General features: G+C 42.3%; 1 protein-coding gene across 1 annotated transcript; it reads left to right on the forward strand.

Moving 5' to 3' along the window:
- On the forward strand, positions 1 to 1,211 carry LOC131304015 (uncharacterized). The gene is made up of 2 exons (XM_058331109.1): positions 1 to 591; positions 897 to 1,211. The coding sequence occupies exons 1-2, from the start codon at positions 183 to 185 to the stop codon at positions 938 to 940; spliced, it is 453 nt and encodes a 150-aa protein (XP_058187092.1). The 5' UTR covers positions 1 to 182; the 3' UTR covers positions 941 to 1,211.
- Positions 1,212 to 12,661: the final 11,450 nt, after the last annotated feature.

The raw sequence follows: 12,661 nt of genomic DNA on the forward strand, positions 1-12,661 counted from the left end.
TCAAAGCAGTATCAGATGTATATCATCAAGATCGGGTCCTGCAATTTTTGCAAGGTTTGGATAGCTCTTATTCGAACTTGCGGAGTCAATTACTGCTTCTCGAGCCATTGCCGTCCGTTCAGAAGATTTATTCTCTTATTCAGCAAGAAGAAAAGCAACGTGAATTACATCATGCTCCAGCCATGGTTCCTGAAGCAGCAGCTCTTATCGTTGCTAATAGGAGTAACAGTGCACCAAAAGGTCCGAATGATTTGCAATATCGGTCTCGCAGACCTCATTGCAACTATTGTGATCAGGATGGGCACATAGAAGCAAAGTGTTATAAGAAGCACGGTTACCCTCTTAATGCAAAGAAGAAAGGTTCGCAGACTCGTGCAATTGGTTCGTTTGTGCCTGCTAATGAATCTTCTGGCGGGTCTTCGAGTCAAACTCATAGGAATAACACTTTTGCTGCCACAATTGAGCATGTTGCTGCCACACCCCTAGATACTAATTACATGCAACCTTCTGCTCCAATCACTCAAGGCCAATATCAACAAATTCTTGCCATACTTTCTTCAGGTACTTCTACCTCCACGGCGAATCTTGCAGGTAAAGCTCTTTCGTGTGTCACTTCTCATTCCTGGATTATCGATACAGGAGCTACAAATCACATGTGCTCCGATCTTACATTTTTTTCTTCATATTCCCCATGCACTATATCTCCACATGTTCAATTACCTGATGGAACACAAGTGGTTGTCACTCACATTGGTACAGTCCAATTCTCATCTGAATTTTCCCTTACTAATGTGTTCTTTGTTCCATCATTTCGGTATAATCTTATCTCTGTGAGTCAGCTTACAAGTTCTCTCCAATACTTCGTAACTTTCTTTCCTGATCATTGTGTATTTCAGGACCAGTCAACGAAGAAGAAGATTGGAATGGGCAGGATGCATGATGGACTTTACCTCCTTCAACCTCCTCAAGCCTTTATGGTCTCTTCCACCTCGTCTTTTGATCTTTGGCATTGGCGCTTGGGACATCCTTCTCATGAAAGAATAAAATCTTTAGCAACAGATTTTGATTTCATTTCTTGTTCTAATAAATGCCTTTGTCATATTTGTCCCCTTGCAAAACAAGTTAAGCTTCCCTTTCCTGTTAGTTCAATTCGTACCAGGGCACCTTTTGAATTGATACATTGTGATCTTTGGGGTCATTTTTCTGTTCCATCCTTGTCTGGTGCACATTATTTTCTTACAATTGTGGATGATTTTAGTAGATGTACTTGGGTCTACCTCATGCGACATAAATCTGAAACCAAGTTTCATCTCCAATCCTTTTTTGCCATGGTTTCCACTCAATATCAGTCTCAGGTAAAACAAATACGAAGTGATCAGAGCCAAACTAAATTATCCATCTTCATTTCTTTCTTATGGAAGAAAAAACATCATCTCCGTCAAAGTCAATTAATGGCTTTGATGATCCATACCTTATTCATCACTCTGATAGCCCTACCTCCGTTCTTGTTTCACCACTCTTAACACCAAATAATTATAGTACATGGGTCCGAGCAATGCGTATGGCACTTCGTGCCAAAAATAAGCTAGGATTCGTCACTGGTGAAATTCCTAAACCCACCTCTCCTAATCAACTTCACCAATGGCAACGTTGCAATGATTTGGTTTCTTCTTGGATCCTTCACTCCATCTCACCAGAACTTCGTGGCAGTATCCTATACGACACATCTTCTAAGGAAGTTTGGGATGATCTTCATGATCGTTTTTCTCAACCCAATGCATCAATGTTGTTCAAGCTGAAGAGAGAAATATCTCATCTTACTCAAGAAAACATGTCTGTGTCGCAGTATTTTACTAGGCTTATATACTAGTATTGGAAGAGATAATTAACCAATGTGGGACAAATCCCAACACACAAGAATTCTCAAATTCGTTTTGGTAAAGTGTCTCAAAATCGTAATCAAAGCACTCCGGTCGTGCATATGGATTTTTGATTTCTTGTAGCAATTTCACAGAACCCAATTTCAGATCTGATCCAAGCTTCGATACATACACTCGACTGGGTCGGAGGGAGAGAGGAGGGAGGGGCAAAACAAGATTATAATGTCTGGACTCCGGAGCACCTGATTTGATGTACACGGCTTCTGTGCATTCGCGCGTGAGAGAGAGAGAGAGGGGGGGGGGGCGGGGGAGGGGGAGGGGGGGGTGGGGGAGGGAGGAGACGAGATGGAGGAGGGAAAGAGAGTATTTTGGGACGTCAGAGATGGGTTCACCGAAGAGGACTCTCGCCGAAGATGGGTGCGCCGAAGAGGAGAGTCGTCGCCGGAGATGGAGGGGCCTAAGTTTAAGGGGCCAGAGAGTGTGTGTAGTGTTTTACAGAGAGAAGGGAATAACGCTATGGTGAAGGAAGAGGTAGGGATTCTGTGAGATGATGGAGATCGAGGAGGGAGAGTGTTTTAATCTCAACTATTAATTTCAATGGCTGAGATTTTGTGTAAAAATTTGTGTTAAATTATGTATGAGGGTAACCGGCCCATAAAAAATATATATATATATACACACAGTTCGTTTCCCGTAAGGACCACCTCATTTTAATAAAATGTGGACCTCCCTTTCCTGATTGAATTTCGATGATCCGAACCGCTCAATGTGTTCAGAACGTGATTTTAAAGGTACCCGCAAGAAATCAGCAAAAAAAATGACCGGAAAAGATTTCATCCGAGCAGTTTTTGTTTGTTTTTTATCGAACGGTTCAAACAAAAACTGCTCGGATGAAGCCCTTTCCGGTCATTTTTTTTGCCGATTTTCCGTGGGTACCCTTAAAATCACGTTCTGAACACATTGAGCGGCTCAGATCATCGAAATTCGATCGGAAAATGGGAGAAATGAGGAGGTCCGCATTTTAACTAAAATAAGGACTCCCTCTTTTGAGACTGACTATATATATATACAGTTCTTTTCATATCCGGTCGTCCAGATTTTATTTGGTCCGAATTTGGGGGCCCCCCACTGCTGTGGGAATAAAATAGAAAGGAAAAAGACCCCACTGCTGTGGGGAAATAAAATAGAAAGAAAAAAGACCCCAGCCTCCCAAAAGCCCCATTCGTTCCACAACCAGAGAGAGAAACAGAAAAAGGGAGGGCGACTGTGTTCTGTTCGACCGGCCCGATCGTAGATGACAAACGTAAGGTCTCTCTTTCTCTCTCGTTCTCTCTCTCTCTCTCTCTCTCTCTCTCTCTCTCGATTCTCTCTCTCCCGGTTCTCTTTGATTTTCGAAACCCTAACTGTGATTGTAGGGGCTAATTTCTGTGATTTGTACACAGAGGCGACGATATACGAGTCACCCAAGTGAAAACGAAGAAGGACGACCCAAGCTAAGGTGTCTCCCTCTCTGCCTCTCGTTCTCTTTCTCTCTCTCTCTCTCTCTCATTTTCTATGATTGTTGAAACTCTAATTCTGATTTTAGGGATAATTTCTGTGATTTGTACACAGAGGTGACGATATACGGGCGAAGATATACGAAAATCCAAAGCCGAGATCAGCCCTAAGGTCTCTCTCTCGTTCTATCTCTCTCATTGTTGTTGTCAGTGAATTTTTTGCATTTTTTCGGATATACGAGCGAATGATTCTGTTTTGGCAATATGGGAAAAAAAAAAGTTTCTGAAGATGTCCTCACTGATGTTGGAAGTTGGAACTGTTTCTTATAAATCAAAGATGATAATTTGTGCTAGGGCAATTAAACTGGTTACTATTTGTATTAGTTGAAAACGATTATTTGGAATGGTTTTTGTGTGCCACTTATGCTGAATTTTTGTTTTTGTTTTGGTAATCTTTGAGATAATGTCTGCAATTGGTTGCCATTGGTAGGTTACCCATAAGTAGCTCAGAAATTGATAAAATGAAAGAACAAGATCGAACCAATATTGATCCAACCCCCTTGTTTAGAGCACCACCACCGAGGTATCTCTTTCCCTCTCTCAAAAATTTGTTGCATATTATAGCATAAGGGAGATACATAGACTATTATTTGTTGTAATTGTTTGTTTACATGTTAGTAATTGTTTTGTATTTTGATTTTTAGAATGCAATCTTTGGATGACATAGTAGTATCACCATCACCATCCTAACCGTGTCAATCATCTGTGAATTCTTGTCAAGAATTTTATACTCCTCAAGTTAAAAATGAAGTGATACCGAAAATTGACCAACAATTTCTCAAATTAGACGATATTTGGGAATTTTACAACGAATATGCTAGACAAGCTGGATTTAGTGTCCGAATCAATTCTAGTAGGTTGGGTGAGAATGGTAAAGTAATGAGGAAGGAGTACGTTTGTTTTAAAGAAGGGGAGAGAAAAAATTCTAAGGCCACTATACGCCGTCGGGGTTTAACTAGAGAGAAATGTGGTGCAAAATTTGCTGTCGTAAGAAAAGGTGAAGTGTTTGTTGTATCAAAATTTGTCGAGGGTCATAACCAAGAGCTTACAACGCCAAGAAAGGTGCATTTGTTAAAATCTCATCGCCGAGTATCAGCCGCACAAAAAGCTTTAACGCAACAATTATCTGCTGCTAATGTGCCAACATGCCAACAAATGAGTATTTTTGAGTTGCAAGCGGGGGGTATTGAAAATGTTGAATTTTTAGCACGAGATCTTTACAATGATAAAAGAGATAGGAAGAATGTAGTACATGATCATGATGCGAACATTTTGTATGAGCATTTCGAGATGGAACAACAAAAGAATTCGGGCTTTAGGTTCACATTTGAGAGAGATGATAAGGATAGAATGACTCATTGTTTTTGGGCGAATGCGACATCTAGAAAGTCATATCAATATTTTGGGGACGTGGTAGTGGTTGATACTACATACTACACAAAAAAATATTCCTTGATATTTGCACCTATATTGGGGGTCAACGACCACAGACAGACAACACTTCTTGGGTGTGCGTTCTTGAGTGATGAAAAAACTGATTCGTTTGTGTGGCTCTTCAATGAATAGTTAAAAGCGATGCCAAGTGGACCACCCAAAATGATCATAACTGATCAAGATCCGGCAATGGCAAGAGCGATTGCTTCTACTCTTCCAAATACGTTTCATCGATATTGTATTTGGCACATTGTGAGCAAATTTTTTGAAAAATTGGGTGCACTGTCATATAAGGAACATTATGATGAGTTGAAGAATTGTATATGGAATTCTGAAACACCTGAGAGAGTTCGATGCAAGATGGGCAACTATCGTAGGAAACTCTAAGTTGTCTAGTAATAAATGGTTGCAGGACATGTATGAAATTCGTGATAGATGGGTTCTCGCATATACGAACCACATGTTTTCTGCCCACATGACTAGTAGTCAACGGGCTGAAATTTCTCATTCATTTTTCAAGAGGTATGTGTCCAAAGAAAATTCAATGATGAATTTTGTGACGCGATTCAATAGGACACTTGCCAAAGTCCCGTTTACTTATTGAATACTTTAATATTTACATACACCCAAATACCCTTTCCAGTTCCATACGGCACCATTGGAAATCATAGAAAAAATAAAAAAATACAGCATTGGAAGTGCTAACACTATGTCAGTAGCTCAATGTTTTCATCCACTGCTGGAATTTGTGTTTTCATTAGAAATTGAAGAAATATGTTGGGGGCTCTCTCTCTCTGCCAACCAACGGCAATGGAAATTGCTCATATAACTGACATTGCCCTCAATAAAAGGTGTTTTGGAAGATGGGTTGGAGCAAAACTATTCTCCAAAACACTTTTTTTCCCCTATGTTTTCTTAACCTTTCATCGATCATCCACATAGTTGCATTACATTCATTCTTTGAGCAAGTCAATACATTTTGAGAACTAAGGTTTTAAACTACCGGTTACAATAAATACGAACGAATACAAATTACATTCACTTAAGAAGTGCAATGATAGCCACTACGAAGGCTAACCCACTTAAGAATTGAAATACAAACAGCATGTGCTTTAAATTAGCCACGGTGACCTCAATGGCGTCAAGGCGTGCATCATTCTTGACCAGTTTCACATCTGCTGCAACATGTGGGTTGGGTTGGTGACACTCAATTGGATAGCACCACTCCCACATCTTGCATTTACTTTTATCCTTTGAATCATTTGGACACCTGTGGTAGAGCCTTCCAAGATTCTTTTCTGACTCTAAAATGTGCACAGCAGCTCTCAATCCACACCAACATGTCTTGTTTTCAAATGTAGGGTGATGAGATTGAATGGTACTCCTGTTGCTTGAACTGACTATTTTAACACAATTACTGCACACACTCACACAATGTATACACACACTCACACTCACACAATGTCTATACACACTCATACAAATGTCCAACACAACTATAAACTAGAAGTAACTCATTACAAATTTTGAGAGTTTTGGCTCAGAAAATTTTCATCATAGCCAAATAAAGTGAGTCAAATAAACAAAATGTTCAAGACACCACATTTTTAAGGCACTAAGGCGGCAACATTAGTTGCCAATTGACCATCTAATGTTTCCAAGCCTTAGTACACATTGCATGTTAATATATCGTCATAGCCAACAAATAGGGCAAATCAATCTAGAAATAGGGACAAACTCTCTCAATGGCTCAGAAAATTTTCATCATAGCCAATTAAAGTGGCTCAGATAAATGAAAGTTCACGACACCACATTTTTAAGGCACTAAGGTGGCACCATTACTTGCCAATTGACTATCTAATGTTTCCAAGCCTTAGTACACATTATATATACAGTTCTTTTCAGATCCAGTCGTCCGGATTTTAGTTTGCTCCGGATTTGAGGCCCCCCACTGCTGTGGGAAATTAAATAGAAAGAAAAAAGACCCCTCCAGCCCCATTCGTTCCACAACCAGAGAGGGAAAGATAAAAAGGGAGGGCAACTGTGTACGAATGGGCGACAATGTCCAACACAGTTACAAGTAACTCATATAACAAATTTAGATAGGCGATTTTGGCTCAGAAAATTTTCATCATAGCCAAATAAGGTGGCTCAGATTAATAAAATGTTCAAGACACCACATTTTTAAGGCACTAAGGCGGCAACATTAGTTGCCAATTGACCATCTAATGTTTCCAGGCCTACGTACACATTGCATGTTAATTTATTGTCATAGCCAACAAATAGGAGCAAACAAATCTGAAAATAGGGGCAAATTATCCCAACGGCTCAGAAAATTTTCATCATAGCCAACAAATTGGGGTAAACTCATACAAAATCCGATCTGAACCATAACAAAATCCAGCCGACTGAACTTGAAAACAACTGATATACAGATCACAGCTCAAAATCATACACTGATAACACCAAATAAACACCACTTTAAAATTATCTGGCCAAAATCAGCATAAGTTACACACAAAACCAGTCCAAATAGCAACTTATCATAAGAAAATCCAACGGCTCAGACACAAATCCGGACCATAAATGCCCCAAATCGGATATCATACATACAACCCCAAAATACTGTTAGAGTTTCGAAAATCAATCAATTAGTAGAAATCAGCCTTCCCGATGTCCAAAAAAATCACCACACAAACAAATCAATGAAATCAGGCCCTGTTCTTCATTTAGGGTTTTGAAAATCGAAGATCTTCTTTTAGGGTTTCGAAAATCATAGAAAACGAGCGAGAGAGAGAGACCTTAGGGCTGATCGTAGCTCTGATTGTTCGTCGTCGGCCATTGGTACGCACCTAAGATTGCTTGATCGTGGTGCTTAAGTCCGTTAGTTAGAAGTGCTTTTAGCTTTTATTGTCGTTTTTAGTCGATATTGCTCGTAAGGTAGTTTGTTTAGTGTTTCAGGCAAAACACCCTTTAAAGGCGTATTTTGAGTGCAAAGTCAACCCCCAAGTTAGTTCAAGACTCATCGCTCGGTGGAACTTGTGCCAAAGTGACCAAAGAACGAAGGCGAGGAGCATCGGGCAAGCCAACGGTCGTCGGGTGTCAAGATTGGGAGGCTGGCTTGATGAACCAGAGATAAGCATTCCGTATGGATACGGATTTAAGGCGTATCGATACGCGTTTGTTACCTTTCCAAGCAGAGAGTCCCGTATCGATACGGCCATAATCTGTATCGATACGGGATTGTTACGGGAGATTGGCCTTTTCAGCTTAACGATGTGGTATCGATACTTTGCTTATTCTGTATCGATACGGAGAGCTTCCGGCCAGATATTTGCTGCTTTTTGGACTTTCCATTTATGGAATACTTGCCTTTAATAGCATGTTTTTAGATATTTGAGGAGAGAGAAACCCATTGTGTATAAATAGGGGTCTCCTCTCTCCCCTTTGGTAGCTAGCTCTTTATGAATTTTAGTCTTTTCCTCCATTAATGTTCTTGAAGCTTTTCATAGTGTAATCTCTTAGAACTCAAGTAAGTAATTCTCGTTTGTTAATTTCTCGTTTATTAAAGTTGTTCCTACGGACTAGATCTTTTATAATATCAAGTTTGTTTTCGTTTTTATCGGTTAAAAGTCATGTCTCGTTTTTATGCTTTCTTCCATGCTTTAGCTATGTGTGAGTAGTTGATAGGCCAAGTCTCGGGGTAATCTTTCTCGAGTACTTAGGTGGTTATTTGGTTCTCAAACCTTCGGGCTTTAAATCTTGGTTTTTGGAATCGGATTAACCTAGTCTTTTTGGTCTAAGCGAGGCGTGTTAACTCCTTGGTATGAAGCTTAGTCAAACGGTCTTGGCAAGCCACATATTGAGGGCTCGTGGCCCCCTACGTGTTAGATACATTAGCAAAAATAGGTTGATTTAATTCCGGTTAATCACATCTTTTGATAAACGTAGTCATTAAAGCTAAATCTTCCGGGCGTGAGCACGCGGTCGTGACTCTCGCCTGAGTTAAATTGAGAACCGGTAACATCCTTTGTCAAGGGTTAGACGATCCCTAGACTTGCCTCTTTTTAGTTTATTAAGCGTTTTTCTAGTCTTTTGCCTTGGCAATTTTCTACCGTTAAAAGCAAAACCAAGTTGGCCGTCTTAAACGCCACAATCCACCATATAAAACCTACATTCCGATCTAGCTATATTTCGATTCTCTGTGGGTACGATCCCGGACTTCCGGATATTATGCTAGCGACGATCTAGCCCTACGCTTGGGGTTTTCAACCTTATATTTGAAGGCGAGGTTTGAAGGCGAAGCATTTTTGGCGCCGTTGCCGGGGAATCTTAATATAGCTTATTTGGAGGTTCAACAAACCACTGTAAGTACTCCGTTTGTTTTTCCTTTGTGTACTTTGAGCTCGGCTTAGCAGATACCTCTAACCGAGTCACCAATTCGACTTGAGGTTTAACGAAGCTAGTCGAGCATCAATTGCCTTTTACTTTATATTTATTATTGCTTCTATAGCCGTGGTGGTGGCATAACCCCACGATACTGTTTGTGAACGAGGCGGCAGCATAGCCCCTCTAGTCTGCTTTATTGGACTGTGCAGGTTGTATGCTCAATATCTATCGTAGCTCTTTATTGAATCGGCTACATCGATCTGCATCTCGCGAGCTATCACCTCCATTAAGCCCAATGGCAGATCAACCAGCAGCTCGCACTTTGCGCGATTATTTAACGCCAGAAAGAGGTCCACACGTCTCCCCCATAGTCATTCCCACTTGCACTGCCGCCAATGCGTTTGCTTTCAAGCCAGAGTACCATCGGGTTATCCCAGAGTTTCGAGGGCGTGAATTGGAGGATCCTTATGCCCACATTAGGGAATTCGAAACTATCGTTAGCACCTTTGTGACCGGGCCGGGTCAGCTAGATCAAGCTCGCCTGAAGCTATTTCCCTTTTCGCTCAAGGACAAGGCTAAGCAGTGGTTCCATTCTTTGAAGCCCCGCTCCTTGCTCACATGGGGGGAAGTGCAAGATGTGTTCACCACCAAGTTCTTCCCGGTCAGCCGAACCAAGCTCCTCATGGATCAAATTCAGAATTTCAAGCAAAAAGATGGGGAGGTTTTCTACAAGTATTGGGAGCGTTACAAGGATTTGCTTGCAGCTGTCCCACACCACAATTTTCCCATGTATCTTGTGATCAACTATTTCTATTTGGGTTGTGATCGGGAGTCTAAGCAGCTTTTGGATACTATGGGGAGCGGTGACTTTATGGGAAAGGACCCCGACGCCGCTTGGGAATTCTTAGATGCTTTGGCCGAAAGAGCTCAAACTTGGCAATACATCGATCCGGGTGACCAAGCTATGAGAAATCAAGGACCGGGAGGCTCCGGTAAGTTTTCAGTGGATGAGCAGAACGGTCTTGATACGCGGTTGGATGAGCTATCGTTAAAGTTGGACAGAATGAAGTTAGATTCGGTCCAAGCAAAAGAAGCGAAAGAAGCGACAGAAGTGAAAGAGGTGAAAGAGGTTTGCCAAGTGGAAGAAGTTTGTGTCATTTGCGAGACTACGGGTCATTCGACCGACAACTGTCATACCATCCCCACCCTTCGACAACACTATAATCAACTCCCAGAAGAAGTATGTGCACTGAATCAACGTTGGGATCCATATTCCAACACTTATAATCCGGGGTTGAGATCTAATCCGACTTTCCGTTGGAGTAACCAGAATGAGGCCGGCTCGTCAACTTCTCAAGGTCCTCCTCCTTCTCAGAATCAAACATGGCGCCAATCTCAGTTTCAGGGTCAGCCACGTTTTCCTCCGACACAATCTCAAGGCCCGCCAGGATTCATACCACCGAGCCAATTCCAAGGGCAAAATCAATTTCAGCAGCAACCAGCCCCACCTCCACGACGTTCTCTGGAGGATACTCTGAATGCATTCTGTCAAATGCAAACGACCACTAATGAGCAAACTACCCAAGCGATGAACGACATAAGGAATCAAGTGGGTAAATTAACAACGGCTATCGGTGTTTTGCAACAAGAGAAAGGAATACTACCTACCCAACCTCAACCAAACCCTCAGGGCCAACACTTTGCACAAGGCTCTTCGGTGACATTCCCCGAGCAAGCAAAGGCCATAATATCGTTGAGAAGTGGGAAGACAGTTGATAATGCTCAAGTGGAGCCGCCGGTTGCGCAAATCTTGTTACCCTTTCCGGCACTATTGAAGCCCACAGTGCCAAATGGGGAATCTCCCAAACCGGTTCTTACAGAAGAAGAAAAGGGAAAAGCCAAAGAAGTCGAGGTTCCGCCTGCTTTCACCGTTCCCGTTCCATATCCTAATCGACTTAAGTCGCCTGCCAAGCCGAATGTGAACAGTGATATTTATGAAGTTCTTAAGAAAGTGACGGTTAACCTTCCTTTGCTTGACGCTATTAAACAGATTTCATCATACGCCAAATTTTTGAAGGAGTTGTGCACTCACAAACGGCAACTCCAAGTGCAGAAGAAGGTGTTCTTGACTGAACAAGTGAGCTCACTCTTCCAGTCAACCCTGCCGCCCAAGTATAATGATCCGGGCTGTCCTACGATATCCATCACCATCGGGGGTAAGGTTTGTGAAAAGGCTCTTCTCGATTTGGGGGCAAGTGTAAACCTCCTACCGTTCTCGGTTTATGAACAACTTGGTTTGGGGGAGATGAAGCCAACTCGGGTGACTTTACAACCGGCAGATCGGAGTATTCGAGTTCCCAAAGGGGTGGTCGAAGATGTTCTTGTTCAGGTTGACCAGTTCGTGTACCCAGTCGACTTCGTAGTTCTTGATACGTGCCCGGTACCGGCAGCTCAATCGTCCGTCCCAATCATTCTTGGCCGGCCGTTTTTGGCAACATCCGACGCCGTCATTCATTGCCGGGATGGCCGCCTTAACATGAGTTTTGGCAACATGAAGATGCAAGTCAACATGTTCCATATCGGTAGCCAATTGGGCGATGACGAGGATGTGTGCGGAGTAAGCATGGTCGATTCACTTGTTCAAGACCACATCACTACGTTTATTTGCAAAGATCAGTTGGAACTCGCACTGACGTCTGCCGAGGCCGATTTTCTTGAAGCCCCTGAGGTTGCGTACTTGTGCTCTTTATTGGATGAGGAAGAGATGTGTGGTATAACCCCATGGGTCCCCAAATTTGAGGAGCTGCCGTTTATTGAGAAGCGAGCCGTTCCGTCTAGCATGGAACCCCCAGTGCTTGAGTTGAAACCACTACCGGGTACCCTCAAGTACGCCTATCTTGGCGACGGCCAAACATACCCGGTAGTAATCTCCTCCGCCCTCACCGAACTTCAGGAATCTCAACTCCTCTCTAAGTTGAGGACACATTCAAAGGCTATTGGATGGTCCATAGCCGATATCAAAGGAATAGATGGATCTCTATGCTCCCATCACATTTACATGGAAGAGGATGTTAAGCCCTCTCGCCAGCCTCAACGACGATTAAACCCGATTATGAAGGATGTGGTGCGCGCAGAAGTTCTTAAATTGTTGGATGTTGGCATTATTTACCCGATAGCGGATTCCAAGTGGGTGAGCCTGATACAAGTGGTGCCAAAGAAGTCTGGGGTGACTGTGGTGAAAAACGACAAGGATGAGCTTATTCCAATGCGTGTTCAGACTGGCTGGAGGGTGTGCATTGATTATCGGAAGCTGAACGCCAGTACCCGAAAGGACCATTTTCCCCTTCCCTTCATCGATCAAATTTTGGAAAGAGTGGCCGGGCATAAGTTCTACTGCTTCTT

Source organism: Rhododendron vialii, chromosome 10a, assembly GCF_030253575.1.
Source record: "Rhododendron vialii isolate Sample 1 chromosome 10a, ASM3025357v1".
NCBI classification, from domain to species: Eukaryota; Viridiplantae; Streptophyta; class Magnoliopsida; order Ericales; family Ericaceae; genus Rhododendron; species Rhododendron vialii.